Source organism: Carassius gibelio, chromosome B15 (genome assembly GCF_023724105.1).
Source record: "Carassius gibelio isolate Cgi1373 ecotype wild population from Czech Republic chromosome B15, carGib1.2-hapl.c, whole genome shotgun sequence".
Taxonomy (NCBI): Eukaryota; Metazoa; Chordata; class Actinopteri; order Cypriniformes; family Cyprinidae; genus Carassius; species Carassius gibelio.
The window spans coordinates 22,569,008-22,591,225 of NC_068410.1; the positions used below are offsets into that span (position 1 = coordinate 22,569,008).

General features: G+C 38.7%; 1 protein-coding gene across 2 annotated transcripts in view; it reads right to left on the reverse strand.

The window, feature by feature from the left end:
* The window catches only part of rsrc1 (arginine/serine-rich coiled-coil 1), a 137,281-nt gene that overhangs the window by 54,198 nt on the left and 60,865 nt on the right, over positions 1–22,218 (reverse strand). For both annotated transcript variants that reach the window (XM_052577179.1, XM_052577178.1), the window contains exons 5-6: positions 19,572–19,608; positions 5,331–5,379 (exon numbers count right to left, since the gene is read on the reverse strand). In XM_052577179.1, the coding sequence (XP_052433139.1) occupies positions 5,331–5,379; positions 19,572–19,608 (86 nt within the window). The remainder of the gene's footprint in view (positions 1–5,330; positions 5,380–19,571; positions 19,609–22,218) is intronic.

The window sequence follows — 22,218 nt, forward strand, 5'->3', positions numbered from 1 at the left end:
TCCTGGGAGCAGTTTTCGACTCCGTCAATATGAGGGCGGTCATATCACCAGAGCGCACTCTTGTACTTCAGCAGCTCGCGGCCTCTGTCAAGAACAAAGCCTGTTTCCCTCTGAAGTTCTTTCAGAGGATGCTAGGGCTGATGGCTTCCGCCTCCCCAGTTTTACAGCTCTGCCTCCTACGAATGCGGCCCTTGCAGTACTGGCTGAAACTCCGGGTCCCACCTCATGCTTGGCGGCACGGCCGCTTTCGCATCAGGGTCAACCAGGCCTGTCTAGCAGCCCTGGAGCCTTGGATGAACCCTGTTTGGTTCAGTCGTGGAGTACCCCTACAGGCGGTTTCCAGAAGGACGGTACTCTCAACAGATGCGTCCAACCTGGGTTGGGGTGCTCTGTGCGAGGGCAGACCAGCCTTCGGCTCGTGGTCGCACGAAGAAAGCCATCTTCATATCAACTGCCTCGAGATGCTGGCAGTAGAACGAGCCCTTCAATCCTTTCAGGCAATCTTGGAAGGGCGCCACATCCTAGTCCAGTCGGACAGCATGACAGTGGTGTCCTACATAAATCACCAAGGCGGCCTTTCGTCCAGCCGCCTCTGCGCACTGGCAAAGCGCCTCTTGGAATTGGCATTACCCAGGTTGCGATCGCTCAAGGCGACACACATACCTGGCAAGACGAATCTGGGAGCAGACATGCTTTCACGGAGCAATGTCCCCTCGGACGAGTGGATGCTCCATCCCCAGACAGTTCTCAAAATCTGGGAGATTTTCGGGAAGGCAGAGGTCGACCTCTTCGCCTCAGAAAGCAACTCTCATTGCCCAACTTATTTTTCAAAGGAAACAGATGCACTGGCCCACAACTGGCCCAGCCTCCTTCTTTATGCTTTTCCCCCGATTGCTCTGATCCCTCAGGTCATCAGACGAGTCAGGGAAGACAGACACAGAGTCCTCCTAGTGGCCCCACTCTGGAGGACCCAAGTTTGGTCCTCGGAGCTTTTCAGGCTTTCCATGAAAGCCCCATGGCCGATCCCCCTGAGGCGGGACCTCCTCTCTCAGGCGAACAGGACAATCTGGCATCCACAGCCAGAACTCTGGGCTCTGCATGTATGGTCCCTCGATGGGAGCCTCTGAGCCTGTCATACTGTCATTTCTCCAGGAGCGTCTAGAAAAGGGTCTCACCCCTTCCACACTCAAAGTGTACGTAGCAGCCATTGCAGCATTTCATGCTCCTATTGCTGGCCAATCAGTGGGTCGACACAGCCTCATTGTGCGTTTCCTGAGAGGTGCTAGGCGGTTGAAGCCCCCACGCCCTCTTACCGTTCCCACTTGGGACCTTCACACGGTCCTTGGAGCACTCAAAGGACCTCCCTTTGAACTGCTACGGTCAGCTGACCTTCGGCCCCTAACGCTCAAAACCGCTCTGCTACTTGATCTAGCATCGGTCAAGCGTGTTGGCGATTTGCAGGCCCTCTCGGTGAGCCCTGCATGCCTTGAGTTTGGGCCCAATGACTCTAAGGTCATTTTAAAACCCAGGCATGGCTACGTACCTAAAGTGCTCTCGACGCCATTCAGAGCACAGGTAATTTCCCTCTCAGCTCTGCCTCCGTTGTCAGGTGAGCGAGAGCTGGATTTACTCTGCCCAGTGAGGGCTTTGAGAATTTACATTGAGCGGTCTCAGCCGTTCAGGCAATCTGACCAGCTTTTTGTCTGCTTTGGTGACCGCACCAAAGGGTCTTCGGTCTCAAAGCAACGCCTCTCGCGTTGGATAGTTGAAGCTATCGCTCTATGTTACTCCTCTATGGGCCTTGAGTGCCCCATAGGAGTTAGAGCCCACTCTACTAGAGGGATGGCCTCTTCATGGGCCTGGTCTAGTGGTGTCTCTAAGGACATCTGTGAGGCGGCCGGCTGGTCCTCGCCGTCCACTTTTGTCAGGTTCTATAACTTGGATATCCCGACCTTGCATGCTCGGGTTCTTTCGGTTTGATACGACAGCCTCTAGCAGACTCTGTCATCATACCACCTCCAGGGAGCTAGCTCCCTCTCAGCAGTGTAGCGTCAAGGGTTCGATGGCTCCGGCCCTCTCACTTATCCTCTGGACCCCAGGGTGTTCAAGTTAAGTCTTGTCGTTCCCTACCGTGGCACGGCGCGGTTGAATTCGTTCCCCATACGCAGTATGAGTGAAGTATCGAAAGGGAACGTACTCGGTTACGAACGTAACCTCGGTTCCCTGAGATACGGAACGAGTACTGCGTTATATGCCGTGCCACGAGGCTGCGGGTTCAGTGTTGTCGCTTCAGTCGTATGACCTGATTTCCTCTGGCGATTGCCTGCTTATATAGCCATTCGCCCCGCCCATTCTGGCGGGCTTTGGCGCGCTGCATCACCACAGGCTCGCGCAGCTACGCAGCGCTGTCATTGGTTTAAAAAAGTTTACAGATTAAACCAATGGCAGTGCAGTTGCACTGCGTTATTGAAAAAAGGCTTCAGTATCGAGGAAAAAAGGAGCTTTTCCCCATACGCAGTACTCGTTCCGTATCTCAGGGAACCGAGGTTACGTTCGTAACCGAGTACGTTACATCACATAACTAGAAAAAATATTTATTTTCAGCTTGTTTTAGAGCTGGGCGTCTTGTTTTCAGTCATTTTAAGTCATGGTAAACCTCTCTTGGAAGTGTGCTGATGATTGAGAACCACTGTTATAGACTTACATTATCAATATTTATTCTCATTTAAATCATTTTTGGTAGACACTATTATGTGAATAACTGCAGCATGAAATACATCTTAACAGTGTAGGGTTTGACCTTTTTAAGATCTAAACAAACTAATTAATTAATATCTTATACCTATCATCATATTAAACCTTCACAATTAAATGGAAAGCCGATAAATAGACAACGTCTACATTGTTCAAGCAAGTACAGCTCAGACGCTTCCAGAAACAGCGTTCAGTAAACCTAGAGCGCTGATCATCAACTTCTACAGCTGTCAGTTGATAATAATAATAATATATACTATATCAAAACTTAATTTTTGATTAGTAATATGCATTGCTAAGAACTTTAAAGATGATTTTCTCAATATTTAGATTTTTTTCCTCCCTCAGATTCCAGATTTTCTAATAGTTGTATCTCAGACAAATATTGTCCTCCGAACAAACCACACATCAATGGAGAGATCATTTATAGTGATGTATAAATCTCAGTTAAAAAAAAAAAAATGACTTGTTTTGTGGTCCAGGGTCACAAATGTGGTTGAAAATACTCCAGGACTCAAAACTAGACACAAACCTGAAGAACTGTGGTAATCAACACGTTAAAAAGATGAGCTCTTTATATCTCAGTGCAGTTACTAACAATAATGACAAAACGACAACAGAAAAAGTTTAAATGAAGCCAGCAAACCAATAATCCTATAACAGTTACTGCATAATTTATTCATGCTGCAATGCATGCTGGGAACTCACAAAGCCTTAACATTTCAACAATATGAAATTCTTTGTTCAGACAATGGTGATTGACTAGTTGAGGCAACATTTAGGGTAATTCTTGTTGGTCTGGAATAGCTATTTGTGTAGTTTTAAGAAAAAAAAAATATATATTTTTTTTTTTTGTATTTGAGACTCAAAAGTTTTCATAAAACTTGAAAATATGCAGTTGCATTTTTTTTTACAGCGAATGCGTTAACAGTGTTAAAGAAATCGAATGACATTAAAAACATTTAATAGATCTTACACATTACTGCACTGACAAAGCTACATTACGAATTATACTGTAGCACAAATATTAAATCTCCATCAAGCTAAACAATTATTAATTAAACAACAGATTTCATTCAAATAAATAAAGGGCTGAGTTTGTTCTGCTCGTAGTATTTCTGAATGAGTTCATCAGGTCTCACACACACACTTTACTATAGCCTCATTCACGTGACTTGTGCTTCAGAGAGACCTCTGCTGAAATGAGCCTAGGAAGAATTAAAGCTGTTGAGATTGGAAACCCTTCTGCACATTGATGTTCAGAATATCTTCAATTTCTGAAGAGGTATTGACTTTGAAATCTTCTTACAGAGAGGCATACGAAGTGGTGTATGTGAAACTAGACGGCTACAGCACATTAAAAATATACATAAACGGCCATATTATTACATATTTGGCTCACACATCCCACGTCAGTTCAAGGTGAGTTTAAAAGGTCAACCACATTGCATTGTGGGATACAGTAACCATTGCAGTGTGCTCAGATCAGGGCTCCAGACTGCAGCCAAATGGTTGCATTTTGCGAACATATTTTCTGTCAGTGCAACATAATTTTGTGAGCGTTTGCTTTGGCACAAACACTGCGTTGTTCAAATCGTAAGTGCTACCATTTCTGAGAAATAGCAAATAGCAAAAGAAACAAAAGTGTAATGAAACCGCGCTAGTCGTGTGAGCTGCGGAAGCAAACAGAACTGAGCCCAGAACAGGTTTACTCTGCAACTAGTGTTGACTTCGTAAAAATGTTACTGCACCGTGTTTCGAGATCCAGTTAGAAGTGTTTGAATTCACTGCAGAATTAATAAAGTTTGCTGCAAAATCTAATGAGAAGCATTGAAATTCAGCACAGAGTTCTCTGTAATAAACAAATCAAACAGAAAAACAGTAACACTAACTGTTACCATGGTGTGTGTAAATAAACATTTATGCAAAACTTAAAAACAAACAAGCAAACGTAAAATAACTAATATAACCAGTAGATGGCAGCAGAGGAGCACTTACTGGCTTTATTATTAGATTTTTTTTTTTTACTTTTAGCTTTATATTTTGAAATCATAAAACCACTATAACAAAATATAAAATCATCAAGATATCAAATTTTGTCAAAATGTTGCACTTTTATTAGTGTATGATGTAAGAAAAGCTTTGAAAACCTTGAAAAACACAAACTACTATTTGCAGCTGAGTCACACATAAAGAGTGTTCCTTTGATAATCACTGAAGTTATCCGTCAGTTCTGTACAATACTATAGAAGAATAATGGTATCTTCAAGAAGAATAGAATATATTATTTTTGTATTATATTATTTTATCAAAAAATTAGATTTTGCATGTTACTGTTGTTAATAAAAGTAAATTTCGTATGCTTCTCAAGCACAGTGCTTTATTGTCAAATGTGTATTGCCAAGGAATAAATGTGTAATATTATTACTAACTGCACTTATTAATGCAAAACAAGTCATTTTATGATTCTCAACAGCCCTGGAGTCCTGTCAGATGCATACTGAATATTCACAAAATGAGTGACCACAGTGAACGGTCGAGTTGTGCAGTCTTAAGAGAGATGAAAACAGTGGTACCTGCAGCCTGAAGCAGCTGGAGACGAGCTTTGGCCTGTTCTGCAGGAGTCTAGAACCACAGAGAAGCACATCAGTTAACGCTCTAAACACTGGATTAGGAAGAAACAAGATTACACAAGACAACTCCAGACAAACACTACTTTAGTATCAGTAGCATTTTATTACTTCTGAACACTGAGAACATTTTTAAGACAATTTTGCAAAATACTTGCTTTCGTGCATCTTTTCCGCAAAGATATTTAACAAAACTCTTAAAAATAAAGGTATTTTGAAGTGATGCCATAGAAAAACCATTTATGATTTCTCAAAGAACCTTTTAGTGAACATAACCTTTTTTCATAACCTTTTTTGACAAGATAAAAAAGATTTTGTGCAAGTTTCCATTGATAGTATTGGGAAAAGCACTTTAGTATTAGCGACCAATTCTCACTATTAACTAGTTAGCATTCCTATTATCAATATACTGGCTGTTTATTAGTTCTTATAAAGCACATACTCAGCATGAACATATTCTACATAATCCTACCCAATACCTAAACTTACCAACTATTAATAAGCAGTAAATTAGTCAAAAAGAAGTTCATGGTCTGTTAATGGCGAGAATCGGACCTTAAAATAAAATGTTCCTGGTAAAGAACATTTATTTTTAACAGTGAAGTTAATTTGTTTTAGATCACTTTGTGTGTGCCACACTTGAAACATATCTTTTTTTTTTTGTAGCAAGGTTTTAATAAAGTTGTAGTTACATTTTTAAGTTGACTAAATTGTTGTCTTGAATTGGTCAAACATGCTGAAAATATCGGTATCACGCAGTCCTACAATGCATAAAAACATCCAACAACACAGCTTCAGTGGCAGGGTTAAAAAGAATAATAGTCTAGAGGAAATCACATCTTCAGTCATGCACAAATGACGATAAATCCCAGCGGATCGCGAGGGTGTGTGCACGCGTGTAAACATGCGCACGAGGGCTAAGCGTGTCGAATTTGAGCGTGGTGGCTCTGGAAGAGGCTGGGATATAATTCCAATATCTCCACTATTAGATTCCAGCCTCTTAATTGTCAAGCAAGAAGAATGATGAGCGAGGGAAGTTATAAAGGGCTATAGATTGCTCTCGAACGCAGGAGAGCCCGGTGTGTGTTGGTGTTATGAAGGTGTGTAGGATTACAGAGAAATTAAATGCTAATAGGATGAAATTTAAATGTGGATCCTGCAAGAATGTGGGTGTCGCTGACAGCCGTAACGCACATTATTCAGCAGAAATCTGATTTATCAAACTGTAAAGGTGTCACTTTCTAAAAATGTCATTTGGGGTGATGACAGGGAAGTATAATGACCCGCTTTAATGTAAAACTGTCTTGGATGACAAACATATCAAGCTCCGCTCGGAAATCTGCTTGTTTTTGACACCTCGCCCTCGATAACTTCGACGAAAACACGGGCTGCTCTTCTCTGTGGTCTTTCGGAGTGTGCTCCTCTTACTTTTTCTCTTTTTTGCCCTCCTTTATATTGTTATCAGAAGCATATCAGACTGTTTCGGGACATCAATCAAGCAGACAGAAATAAAGGAAGGATTATTGAATGTTCAGATAAACCCCCTCTCTCTCCTCCCATTCAAAGCCGTCTTCTCTTCTCTCTCTCATTACAATAACATCCAGTCATGCCGCAATAACGAGGCAGAAGAACAGACGGATCGCACGACTTAAATGGAAGGATAATAGCTGGCAGGGCAATCATCTTAGTTACAGTTTATTATGAAATTTCTACCATTGCATTTGCATTTGTTTCAAGTGACCCTGAGGCAAGTGTCCAGAGATATTACACCACCGAGTGTTTAGACAAGAGAGAAAAAAGGAAAACACACAAAAGGGAGAAAAAAAATGCACATCAATATGAAGAAAAATATAATTAGTTTCAAAGGATGACAAATGGGTGGCGGATTAATAATTAGATAAGTTTGTCAAATTATGAGACAGGCCTCATTCTGGCAAACACTGAGCAATAAGAGAGAGAGCGAGCTGATAAAATTTGACACAGATATAATACAAATAAGCTACAAAACACTGTTTGACACCCACTGGATTCAGAACACTAGCTGATCTAGTCATTATAAACGTCGAAGCCGTGTCCTAACTAACAGAACTGACCGGTTAATCAATGAAGCGGACGCTCTGAATCCTAATTAAGACCAATCTGCAGGAATAGTTACAGAAACAGGTAAAAGTGGTACCATGTTGCAGTGCTGCTTAAAAAGGTTTAAACTTACAGAAAAGCATTGCCACTGATTTGAAAAGAATTAAGGGGCCTGTATACAAACAACGGAAAGCTGTTTATTTAAACGACAGTGGCATATTGTGGTTTGTATAGTTGTGCGTGAAGGTGAATCGTGTTACTTCACAAAGTGACATCGCCAACTACTGACCTGACGTGAGTAATACAGCGGTTTTAGCCGCTTTCGTGGATCCATGTGAACGAACGGATCGCTTTGACAACAGTGTTGTCTGTAAGCAAAACTTTTCAGAAATGCAACAGTAAAACTTTTCCAAAACTGTTTTTCAAAATAAAAAGGAACCACTCAGACATTTTTTTTTTATTCTGCTAGTATTTACTCATCTTTTTGTCATTCCTTTCATTGTGTGAAAAAAAAAAAATGGAGCAACATGAGAATGTGCACACAATGACTACATAGAGACCATGTTTAACCCTTGTGCTGTGATGTAAAGCGTTTACCTAACTTGGTGTTCGTGGTCAAAAGTGACAGACATTTTAGCATTACTATTCAATATTATCACCAAAACTGTGGATCCAACCTTCTTGTCAGATTTTTCCAATTAGCACAGGTTTCTATTTATTTTTGAAAAAACTGAGGTGGATAGGATCAGATCTGTGCTAAATTTTATTTCTGTGATGCTCCGCTGTATTTTCAGCATCATTCCTCCAGTCTTCAGTGTCACATGATCCTTCGGAAATCAGAATAATATGCTGATTTGCTGCTCAAGCAGGCACCTATGAAATCCATTTAATATTTTCCCCCCAAATTCAGTTCTATCTATTTCAAAATTCCATTTCTTCCTTTTTAATTTCGGATTCCATTTTTTTAAATACTTTTTCTTTTGGGTCCCACTTTATATTAAGTGTCCCTGATACTTGTGTACTTACATCATAACTAGATGTGTGTGTAGTATGTAGCCACAGTGTAAGTACACATTGGTACATAGTATCTACAGCTCTAATATTTCTGTAACACACACATGTAACAGCCCTCAGGATGGTTTATCTAAGTACAAATGTGTAACAAGACATTGGTAACAACACTTTTTCACTTCACTAAGAACTTGTGTAACAGGAATTCACAACATGTATAAGAGTAATTGGAACCATTTGATCCAGTGGGTGGAGATGGGTAGGTTTAGGGATATGTAAAGTGATGATGTAAAGTGATTACATGATGAATCTAATATAAAATGTAACACTTTCTTTACCAAAAAGTGCTGTTACATATTTCTATTTTCATTACCAAAAATGTTGTAACCAATGTCCTGTTACATTTGTATTTACGCAAGCCATACCGTGGGTTGTTACACGTGTTTAGTTACACAAACATTAGAGCTGTAGATACAATGTACCAATGTGTACTTACACTGTGGCTTGTGTCTTGTGTGCTGTACATAAATAACTCATTTGCCATGATAACAAAAAAGGACTATAAAAGGGTGTGTTATATTAGGTAAGCTTTTATATCCAAAAAATTTGCATAATTTGTCTCTTTAGATACATTTATATATATATATATATATATATATATATATATATATATATATATTAGGGGTGTAACGATACGCGTATTCGTATTGAACCGTTCGGTACGACGCTTTCGGTTCGGTACGCGGTACGCATTATGTATACCGAACGGTTCGTTGGAGTAATTAATTATATTTGAAAAAAAAAAAAAAGAGAGAGAAAGAAATATAATGATATGCGTTCAACAAGGTAGCCCAATAACCCAAACAACGTAACAGGCAACGCCCCTGACACTCCCGAAGAAGAAAATAACACCATCTTATATGTTTATGTTTGGCTACTCAGCAGGCGCTCGCTCACTCAGTACGCGCTGAAGGCTCGTTGCAAAATAGCCAATGCGTTTAACAGACTAGAAATGAGAAGATCCTCCAATAACCAACAGGTCTGGTGTTTGGGTGCACTTTGGATTCCCTTTAAGCTATAATGGTGATGGCAAGAGAGTGGTGGATAAAAAAACAACGGTATGTCGCATCTGCAACATGACAGGGTACACCAGCGGGATTACAAAAAAAAAAAAAAAAAAAAAACCAGCGGGAATATCTGGGATATATGCGTCAGTACTATCTTGGAAAAGACGAAAAAAAGGAGAAACATGCACGCAGCAAACTATCCCTGCAGCATTTAGAAACTATAGCTTACAGGGAATCCAACCCAAACACCAGACCTGTTGGTTATTTTAGGATCTTATATTTCTGGTCTGTTAAATGCATTAGACATTTTGCAACGAGCCTTCAGCGCGTGCTGAGTGAGCGAGCGCCTTAGGGGCCGTTCACATATCGCTCCTAAAAACGCGTGGAAAACGCTAAGCGCGTCTTTCTCCTCCTTTCCAAAGCGCTCGGGCAGAAGCGCTCATGAGGCGTCTGTCTTTGCTAAGCAACAATGACGTGCTCTCTCCATGAGACGCGGAAATTTCAGCGAAGGATAAATGGATTTGCAGCTCTAAAAATCGCTTGCAGTAGCTCTGCTACTGAATTTATTTCAAAATTGCAATCCATATACAACTATGATCAGCTGATCCTTCATCTTGGCTGAGCTCTCAACGTTGTTACGGGAAAGGATGAAGCTGATTGGTTAGTTCTTGTCACATGACCCGCGGTGCGCTTGCGGCATTCTGAAAAGTTGAGATGTTTTTACGTTTTGCTGTATCTAAAACGTATCGAACCGAACCGAACCGAACCGAACCGTGACATCAGTGTATCGTATCGAACCGAACCGTGAATTTTGTGAACCGTTACACCCCTAATATATATATATTAGGGGTGTAACGTACCGGACCGTTTCGATACAGGGCTTTCGTTACGGTGCACGTGTGTACCGAATGACCCAATGCAATATTTTGTGTGCGGAACATAGGTACATTTTCGTGTTTCCAAACAAACATATTAAGTGGCGTAAGTCTCAGCGTTCAGCGCAAATCCCGCTCTGCAGCTGATACTAAGGCTGGTGACACACTGGCTGCGTGGCGTGAGCGTGGCGTTTCTGCTGCGTGTCAGTTGCGTGACGGCTGCTTCGCGTTTTCTGTGTCTTTACACACCTGAATCGTGCCTGACGCTGCGCTGGTGCGCTGCTGCTACTGTAGGTGACATAGAGGGAGGCCGCCGAGGCGCCGATAGACCAGGATCTTGTCTTCACAACAACAATATCTATACTTCATGTTGAGCATAAATATAAAGCCAACTGATAAAGGACACCATCAAGTGGTGCAATATGCCAGTGTGTCACCGGCCTAAGGTTTTCAAAATGCATCACGTGAGTGTGAACATCACTACAACAAGGACAAAAACGATTATAATTTAAACGCAGCTCCCGTCGGCATTTAAACAGACCTTTGCTCTTAATTCTGATCAGTCCAACGCAATAACGAAATCTGAGCAGGTCTAAAAACTGAAACTGTTCATGCTGCATTTTACACTTTGGAAAAGTTATATATATATTTTAAATATGAGCAGGCCTACAAGCTGGGATTGGTAATGGTGCACTGTAATCAGTTATTTATTTATATTTTTCATTATATTTGATTATATGATATTGGTTTGAGACTGAGAATATTTTATTTAGTGGAGAACTTTGCAGCAGTATTTTATTTCTTATTCTTTTTTTTATTTTATATATATTTGATTAAAAAATATTTTAAAAAAGTGTAAACAAATTGTTAAAAAAAGTTTATAGTAATAAACAACCTGCAGTTTAATGTTTGCATTTCTTTCCCTTACTGTACCGAAAATGAACCGAACCGTGACTTTAAAACCGAGGTACGTAACGAACCGTGATTTTTGCATACCGTTACACCCCTAATATATATAAGTATATATAATTAATAAAAAAGAAGAGTTTGTCCATGTCCCTTGAATGGTTGTCCACGCTGTTGTATTGGGGAATCCGCCCCTTTAAGAAAAGGCCATCGTGTGTATGACATCAGGACAACAGATTTTTGTCTCTTCAGTGGCGGGACGTTTCTCAATGTCAAAGAAGGATCATCGGAAGCCAGAATTTCGAGGATGCTACATCATCAACATCCGTGGAAGGACTGTTCCAATGTCGAGGATCCTCGGAATTTCAACCAAGGACTGAGTACTTCGTTTGAAAAATATCCCATACACAGGAAAGGATGCATATGTGTATCCTTCGCGCTCTTCGCGCTCTCAAATCACCCACAATCCTATGCGCGCAGCTTTGCTATCTTGTTCAAAAATTCAAAAATGTCGAACGTTAGCGGAGTCAGAGCATTAATGGTTTTTATTTACGTTACCAAACATTTGTTATAACTGTAGTAAACATAAGTAAAGTTTAACGTTTAAATACCAGTACAAATTACTACGATATTGATATTATACATATTATACAAATACAAATGGCTAACTGAACCGGACCTGTCATTTAACAATTGTTAGCTTGGTTGCGTCATCTGGATTTCTTTTATAAATAACTAGTTATGTTGTCCAAAGTAATTTAACGGGAATATTGTACCATTATACCATTCACAGCGTTATTCAAACTGACCTTTTCACTGACGAAATGACGCAATTACGTGCACTTGCTAGCCTGTTCCATTTATGTGTTCTCCGTATGCTAAAGAGGAGCCTCGTCTAGCCTCTGAAGGAAGTGACTTGGAAAGACCAGTCCTGCCAAGGAAGTATCCTTGACATTGAGAAACGCCTATTGAGTATTTGTTTTTTTATATTATGGGAGTCAGTGGCTACCATCAACTGTTTGGCTACCAACATTGTTCAAAATACAGTATCTGACAGAATCCTATAATAGAAATATGACAGAATCTTCATTTTTGGGGGAAATATCCTTTTAGGGAGTCATTTTATATATATATATATATATAAACAAACATTTATATGTGTGTGTGTGTGTGTGTGTATTTTACATTGCTACACCAAATTTCATTTGAAATAAATGCTATTTTTAAACTTTAATCATCAGAAGTGTTTCTTGAGCAGCTAATCGACATATTAGAATGATTCCTAAAAGATCATTGATCACAGGCATAAATTACATTCAGATTTTTAACTGTAATACTATATTACATTACATATTTGACTGTATTTTTGATTAAGTAAATTCATCATTGTTGCAACTTTAAGCTTCTGAACAGCAGTATATAGTGTATACGGCCTATATGGTATATACAGAGTTTATCCCGTTACTCATCGCTCATCTCATCTCATCTCATCTGACTTCTTCATCCTCATTTATAGTCATTTTTCATTTGTTATTTCCAACCTCTGGCCCATTCCTTAACCTAAAAAATAAATAAAAAAAATAAGGACCGCAGCATTACGATACAGGATCCCCCTAGAAAATGCAATATTCAGTTTTTAATATCCAGGTCTATAAGATCAGGGTAGAGATGGGCTCCAGTGCAATATGTTTATTTATATATTTATAACAAATACTGCATATCAGGAGTTCTGGGCCGGGCGTCTATAAAATATAATGTTGTGTATGGATATCTTTTTTAAATATAATCTCAATATGAAATCGGAGGCCTTTTTACAATGTGCCATACTTCAGGACGGCGCTAACAGCATTTAGGAAAGCAGAGGCTGTTCATCTTTGTGTCTACAGTAGGCACTGCCGCTGCATAATAATAAGCTTTCCTGCCCCAAAATGTTATTTAGCCGCCTGACGCTCATTTCTCAAACTTCACCACTTTTACAATTTTCCCAAACTTTTATTTCCTTGATTATTGCCAACAAGATTTCATTACGCATTTAGAATGTAAACAAGGGTGAGTGATGACAGAGGTTTAACCGCGGCGGTCCTCGCCTTCAACCGCGCAATTCACACAAACACACCCTCCCTCCCCCTGCACGCGCACACACACGCACACACACGCACTCACGCACACACACACACGCGCACACACACACACACACACACAGAGAGAAGACTCGGGCCAAAATGGAAGGCAATTGTATTAATAGACTTTTTTGACATGCACGTGTATAAGTGTGTGTGTGTGTGTGTGTGTGTGTGTGTGTTCAAGCCAGAGCGGGCTGGGCATTGGGCTCACACTCAACTCACATAAATCATGTAGTAGAAAAATGAACAAATGTGGCGGCTAACTCATCTCCTCGCCATCCGGAGAAAATGAAATTCACTGGAATACCTATCAAAACTGCAATCATCAGGAGATAAAATCGCCGTTGCTCTATCTGCACTTTCCGATTTAATTTCCTTTATGCCCTTGACATTCAGAGATACCATTTAGATAATGCGTATACAGTAAGGGACCAGTTCGCCCGGCGTGATATATATACGCCAGGACCTCGCGCTAAATCTGACACCATCGTTTGGAAATGGAGATGCGATACTTCTTTCTTGTTTTTGTTCTGTTGTGAGATCTATGCAAAGAGGAACGAATCTTAACGGAGAGAGAGAGATAAAGCGGCGGGATATGAAAGCCGTGGCCGTCCCCTCTATCAGTATGACATGCAATTATGTCTGGGCAGGCGTCAGGTTAAAGGTCAGCCTGACGACTCCATCATTTAGCCGGGCGGCTTATTTCACAAACGCAGGGAGACGGAGGCCCGTGGCAGACTCGCAGACACCTCCAATCTGATGAAATCATTAGTGTAATAAGCATGTAAATCTGCTTGCAAATTATCCTCGCGCAGCTCCTCGGCTTTCATTTAGCTGACACTCGGTGAGGTGTTGTCAGATCACCTCTTTATCCCACAATCAAATTACTGGCAAACACGGCGAGAGGAAGAGAGCCGGAGTGGACTGGGACGAGCGCTGGAGCCCGCTCCATTGATTTCTAAAGCCCTGATCTTCCCTCGTTCAGTTCGAGGAAGACAGGTGCTTTTGATGATGTTATGGGATAAATCTATTATTAAGCAGCCAAAGATCTGGAGCCAAAACAGAGCTGTTTCTCGCAATCGTTGGTGCTAATATGAATCGTAAATAATTAATTACAAATAAACAAGGCCTCAAAAGCTAAAACCCATGGGGAAAATCAGTTTTACATATCATTTTTGCATTTTTAAATCTGATGGACATGAGATTACGACAGAAGGTCCCAACACAGAACATTCATACATACTACAGTAGTAAGTGTTTTTTTTTTTTTTTTTACTGTGATTAGTTAGCTGTACATCTGGTCTAGCTAGATTCAGGCCTCTATAATGAAGAAAAATTGTTGAGCTCAGTAAAGCAATAAACCAAAAATACAATGAAAAACAAATAAAAATACTCTCTTTTTTTCACACAAAAGCTAATAATCATAACCATAATGGTCCCACAAAAAATAAGGTTAAATGTGATTTGCCATCTAAACTGTGTTCGCCATTCGGCAAAACTAAGAAGATACAAATTTTCTTGAAAATGTTGTGGAGAAACAGCTCAGTTTTGATAACTGGATATTTTGGGAACGCAAGTTTAGAAGTAGCTACTTTTAAGGTTATAAAGTTGCCTTCGTCTTGACTTTGTAAAGTTTTCCGTCTTTTAACACTGGTAGATCTGAAGAGGGCTGTTTATGGATCATATTCGCAGGGTGAATGTAAATGTATTTCGGGGAGGAATACAGGGGGAGTAGACTTACTGTTCATCGACACAAATCTTGATAAAATACTGCAGCACCTGCTGTCTGACGAGCGGACACAATCTTCCAGCTTTTATAAAGTCCACTATAAATTTCCCAGATGCAATTTTCACATATTCAAATTTTCAGGAATCATAGATCTGAATACGAAACATGTCTGCATGTTTTACTGGAACTACGACTTCATCGCATTTAATGCACAAATAAAGTCCAACTACTGCTGTAAACTTTAGCTGATCAAATTAATCGACTAAGAATAACATAGTGTACACGTATGACAGACAATCAAATCTCAAATTACATCCAATGGTGGAAATGCCAATTTAAACACATTTAACATTTTAAAGCTGTAATATGCAAAGTCCATGGCACTATAAAATAATAATAATAATAATAATCTTTAGACCATTGCACTGTGTTTATCTAAATAGTCTGAATAGATTTAGCAGCGCTTTAAAGATAGTAACACAGCGTTTTTGTCATGTGAAGCCCAAATTATACTTCAGTTTTTACAAATACCCCACAGTTAAGCGTACAGCATGTAAATTTCACTATCAGCATTGTGTGAGAGGCTTAACAAGTACACTCTACTCTTTTAAATGAGAACAGAAACTTATTTTCCATCGGTCATAACTTGTGGAGAGAAATAGTGCAGACACTGGATAATGAGATTTTTCTAATTTGCATTTGTTTTGTTTTCCCATAATAAAAATATAATAAGACATTTAAAAGCAAAAGTATTTAATTTATGTATATTCATACAGAAGCTACAATATTTTTCTTTCAATTAAATGCCAGAGAATGTTTATTCTGTAATCAAAAAAAAATACCAATAATAACAAGGAAAAAAATATGGTGGGACCTTTAATAATAAACAAGCCCTAAATAGGCAAATAGACTCTTATGTTGAAGTGTCTCTGCTTTACTATCGTTGGTTGCTCATTTCAAAACGTGTGAGATTAGGACACATTATAATATAATCACCACCAAATATCCGTTGTCATAATTCATCAGTAGTAGATCATAAATGTTCAGTATTTATTGACTGCGAATAGGAACTGCTCTGAAACAGCAAACCTGCAGAACAGAGCCACATTTTCATTTTGAAATGTGCAATATTAACATAAATTTTTATTTAATCCGATGTTTGCAAGTCCTGTTTTTCTATCCCCAAAAACACAATATCACATATTAAAATAATTAAGACATACATTATACCATTTAAGATATATCTATTTTTTATTACTTAATTTAAATATGTATTTATTAACTTGACACACAGGATTGGTCATGTAGAGAGACTCTTTTCAAACAGACATATTGATTCAAGAGGGTTATGCATGTAATCTTCTTTTCAATAATTCACTGTGCTTTTATACAGCTGTAGATCAATGCATGCGCTCATAAACTCTCCTCCCCTTTCACTCGCTCCTCTGTCAAATCTCTCTTTCCATCAGCCTTGCTCTATCTTTCCTTTCATGCTCTGTTCCCTCTACATCTGTCCATCTCTCTATCCTAATGAAGATGAGTTAATTACACATTAACCTGCGACACACCGTCAAAATGAATAAAAAGTGGTTCATTCTCTGGAAATGGTGCCATACCGGTGGTATGGTTAACAGGATACTCAACTAAGTCATACTAAGTCATGTGATTGGAAAGATATCACGCTTTAGTCTAGGGATACAACGATACCATTTCTATACTTCTGTGTGTTGACCTAAACACACAGAAGTATAGAAGAAGTATTGTGTGTTAAACACAATCTGCTAAATACAGACTTCATTTTAATGAAAAATAACAAATGAAAAAAATATATAATCATAATTTATGACAAAAATACTATTATAAACTAGGTAAGTTGTTAATTAAGCAGCAAAAGTTATTCTCAAAAAAACATGAGCACCCAATTTTTTATATGAAAGAAATTCAGTGGGCAACAAATAAATGTAAATAGGTGTAGAACTAAATCTGGTAAAATGTTACGCATTGCTGTTTGTATTGTTGTAATTGTACATTCATGAAAACAAGTAGATTTATTTATATATAAAATTGGACTATAAAATTAAAAGACATTTCGTTAAAAATGTATAGCACAGTAATGAGGAAGCAACATATGACATAGGAGTCCTATACATTCGATTATTAAAGGCAAATGATATAAATAATCTTTCATTCTACAAAAGTATTAGACTACAAAAAGCTCCAATACAGAGCGGGACAATGCACTTATACGCATCCCGTGTGCAGATTGATGCACTTGAAGCAACATAGAGCTAAGCATAGACACGTTTTAAGCACAAAGGAAAGAGATACTGATGCGTAGTGTCTTAAATCTGTGTGATAGTTTAATGAGCCTTTTCTTTCAACAGTTTTACATTTCAGTTATTGTGCACTCTTGGAGAGAATTTAATTGTCTTACATTATACAGTTTAAATACTGAATAGAGTATGGCAGACAGCCGCAGAGGAGAGAAAAGTTACATGAACTTGACTTAAACATTCATCTGTGCCTAACATTAAACTATGGAACGACTTCAGAACACTTGGACCTGGACTTTATGGTCCTTCATAATGATTTTGTGCCTTTTGTGGGGCTTAACAATAACACAGAATAGCATACGCACAATACTGGATTTGGAATGGTCTCGTCTGACCGATACCCGATCCGGCAGTAAACCTCAGTATCGTAACCAATACTGATAATCCGTATTGGATCAATGCATCTCTAGTTTAGTCTATAATTCCAAATATAAATAAAATAATAATGCTGGCAATAATAATGTAATAAAATAATGCAGTTATATTCCACTGACCTAAACTTTTTTTTTTTTTTTGTATAACAGCTGGCACAAAACATGTTTTGAAAAATAAATTTTGTGGATTATTAATAAGCTATTATTATTAAAAAGTTATTTTTAAGGTTCATTGAATTATTAAATGTAGAAAAAGTTGCATAAAGTTGTTTTTGAGCCTTTAGTTTGGACAAGTACAGGCTGGTGTGCTGCTCATTTTGTTCACTGAAGACACACTTGAATAATTAGCATTTTTAGCAAAGAATTGGCGTCTTATGATAACATAAATATGTTATTCATGAATCATAAATGTCTTGGCTATATGTAGTTTTTATTATCATATTTTGTTGTAAAGGTTATGTGAAGTCACCATTGGGGTGATTAGTGTTCTGTGGGGTTGCTTGGTTCTGTGAGATTCACACTTTCAATACACACATGGTTTGGTGCTGTGTTTGATGAAGACTGTAAAAGGTCAAACCTCAATTTTGTGTTGAGGATGCAATGATTTTGTTCAGTTGGTTCAACTAAATTAACAATGTCAGATAATTCAATCGAGTTTTTGAAAGTTTTCAATGCAACAGGTCAACATGCAATTTTTGGTTTGACAGTGAAAACATAGACCAGTCCAAAAATGTAAACTGAATCTGGTTGCCTCATGTTTTTAAGAATAATCAACTTCTGATGTGTCATAAGCACTAATGTGAGGGTTTCTTAGCAGTAGAGATCTTGAGAAGGAATGAGCAGGAATATGTGATAAAGATTTGATTTGAGAAAATAAGCATGATAATTGATAAGGATTAAGGTCAGGTGTGTTGAGTGACCCTTAAAGGGCCAGACCTGCGTTTAATATTCAGGGTGTGGAGCTGAGGGAGGTGAGTGTACATTCAGAGAGTCAGGACCCCGCTGTGACCTCTCTCCATTATTCATCCCACAGAAAAAAAACAGCAGAAATGGAAACTCGGTTCCACCCAGAAGGAGAAAAGCAGCCCTTTAACTCCAGTGCATGGCACTCTGACCCTGGATTAGAAAGGCTGCAGAAAACCCAGGAAATGTTGGACGTTACATTTTTAAACACTCCCTAGGGCTCATTTTAAGGGCCAACAGCGTGCCCTACATCCATAGAGATGGAGGCAGGAAGGTAGAAAAGGGAAGAAACTGTGATCTTTCCAGGTAACGTGTGCCTGACATGAGTCTGTTAGCCGTACGACGAATGAACGTTCAACTGGCAACTGAACAGCTTGAGGATACAGATCAAAACAAACTCACGCTCCACTGCTGAATCCATTTTCTGAATCGCCCTACTGACTCAAAAACATTTACAGAACACACAAACTTCATCCTTACAGGGGAAAGAAATTATTTAACAACACCTTTTAGCGAAAAAGACAAAAGCAAAAATAAAATAAAAAAACGGAAGGGGACAACGAAAGAGCGACTGACATGAAAACCCAGGCGATGGTGTGGGAGTTTTAGAGACCTCTGAGTCTGTCTGACAGCTCAAGCTATTCAAAGGCAATTGCTGAACATTCATTCTGGATGCAGATATCAAAGATTGAGAAAACACTGAAGGGGGGGAAGAAGCAGAACTTACCAGATGTTCTAATCCAGCTTTGATGTTCCCTGTTTCCCTGCAACACAAGAACAAATTTGCTCCACTGTAAATAACGCAAAGACAGCAAGCATCTTGTCACCCTGAGCTCCCACTCCTTCTCCTCCTCTCACAGATCACCCATATTCACTGTACTTAACAGATTTACTGTATTTATCAATTCATGCTCTCTGGGATCCATGAGAGCAGGAAATTTCAAAAGGGCTTTTACTTTCCATTAAAACAATTATAAGTGGAGAGAGTTCGAGAGGAAATCAGAAATGCCACTGGTTAAAGACAGCTGGTCCTCGTGAGAATAATGATACACACAGATGCTGTGTGGGTGTGTTTACATTAAATAACCATTCACTTCTCATTAATTCATTACCCATGTTCCAAAAAAAAAAAGCCACCTGGATTTAAATAAGCAAATATGTATGATTTAAAATTGAAATATTAGTGCTGTGGTTAAAATGTTTCTGACTTGTTGTATGCTCGGCAACAATTATTTTAACCGTATCTAATGCAATGTGTAGCTTTTCATGTCTCAAACAACCATGTCATATATATACCCATTTACAGTACTGTGCAAAAGTCTTAGGCCACTAGTATTTTTACCAGCTAAAAACTGTGTTTAATTATTTCATGAAACGTATTAAATATATAAAGGGTAAAAACAAAAAAAGATACAAAGATGACACCTTGACAAGCACTGTGTGTGTGTGTGTGTTTGACAAAGAAGCATGCTTAGGAAACATGATGTTAACTAGCCCTTGGCAGCTCAGAAATGACTCCAGTAATCAAGGACACAAAATCCCATGTGAAACCCACTCCACCCCTCTCCCCTCCACAGACCCTTCCATCCATCCATCCATCTCTCTTTCCCCAGCTTCCTTTTACTACTAAAAGTCTTTCTGATGATGGCTTTTCTGGGTGACCATTTCCACCTTAACACAGCAAGACCAGCGCAAGCTAACAGATATTGTAATGTAACACTAATGCAGCAGAAATGTGTTTGAGCGCTGGCTAAAAATAAGTTACGGTGGTGACAGAGAGCTGTAATCCTTTAATGAAGAACAATTAGAGGTAAACCATTCCTCACGAAAGAGACAATCGCTCTTTTCTTTCCTTTCCTCTCATCACACTAATTCTGTTTTCTTTTTATAATCACTTATTCAATTTCACAAGCGCTTATTACATTTGCACCCTCCCTCCATCTCTCTCTCTCTTTTTTTTTTTGGTTATTTAGCGGCTTCCCCTGTCTATGGCTAAATTACTGTATTCTTCTAATTGTATCTGTCTCTCTTTGGCACACGTCTGTGCAGAAAAAAAGCGTCCTAATTCAATTAGAGCCTTCAAACCAAATCCCAGCACTGCTGAGTGCAGACACAGGAAGACATTATCGGCAAATGAATATAAATTTTTATTGAACTGGTACATCTTCACCTTTTCATTTTTTTAAGCTACATCTTTCTATTTTTTATCTGTCCATTTCCTCCAGGTCTGCGGGGAGCACAGATTTCATCCCTCTCGTTCCTCCCTGAACACACTCGCATCGATTCCTGCATTACACTGCAATATTAAATAATTAATATACTTGCCATGATTGATGTTTTGCCTTAGCCCAATATTACATTATCAATCAAACTCGGTTTAATGTAATAATATTGAAAATGTGTCAGGGGTTGTTTGGCTGGTTTACAGTTTGTGCGAGAGAGATGCGTATCGTGAAGCATTTTATATTGTTTTAATGGACAGTGGCGGAAGATGAAACAAGATGAGTGTTGACCTTGAGCTATGATGTCTGTGGATCAGCTTAAAATGACCTCATTCAATATAAACCAACTCCAGCCAAAACACTGCTTAATAACAACACTTCTGCATGCTTCTGTGTCAGACATGTTATGTGCTGTTATTTGAACAGAAATCAACACATTCTGCACTTAGAAAGCTCTCATTGGGCTGGTATCCTTTCAGAAAATAGAAAAATGTAGCATTTAAATACTAAAATGTGGACTTGATGATACTAACATGCATCCTCGAGGTTATTAAATGTGGTATAAGGTCGCTGTCAAAAGACACTTAACCTGTGGTGGCCAAAGTACACAAATCAAGTACCTGAGTAAAAGTAGAGGTACCCTTATAAAATATTACTTTAGGAATTTTAAGTACGCCTTTTTAATTTTACTTGAGTAAAAATACAAAAGTATTAGATTTTACATGTACTTAAGTACATCAAAAGTAAAAGTAAAAAAAAAGGTTTATTTTGAAATTTTAACTGATAGACTCTTATATTTAATAGTTTTATACAATCCTACTGCTCAAAATACCCGAGGGGGGGGGGCTTGTCATACACTAGAAAAATATTATATATAAAATAAAATAAAATTAAATTAAAATTTAAATGCATTTTTATTATGCATTTAGCAGACGCTTTTATCCAAAGGGACTTACATTGCATTCAGGCTAACCATTTTTCCAAACATGTGTTCCCTGGGATTCAAACCCCCAACCTTGCGCTTGCAAACACAATGCTCTACCACTTGAGCTAAAGGAATATATATATATATATATATATATATATATATATATATATATATATATATACAGTAAAATACACACACACACACACACACACACACACACACAC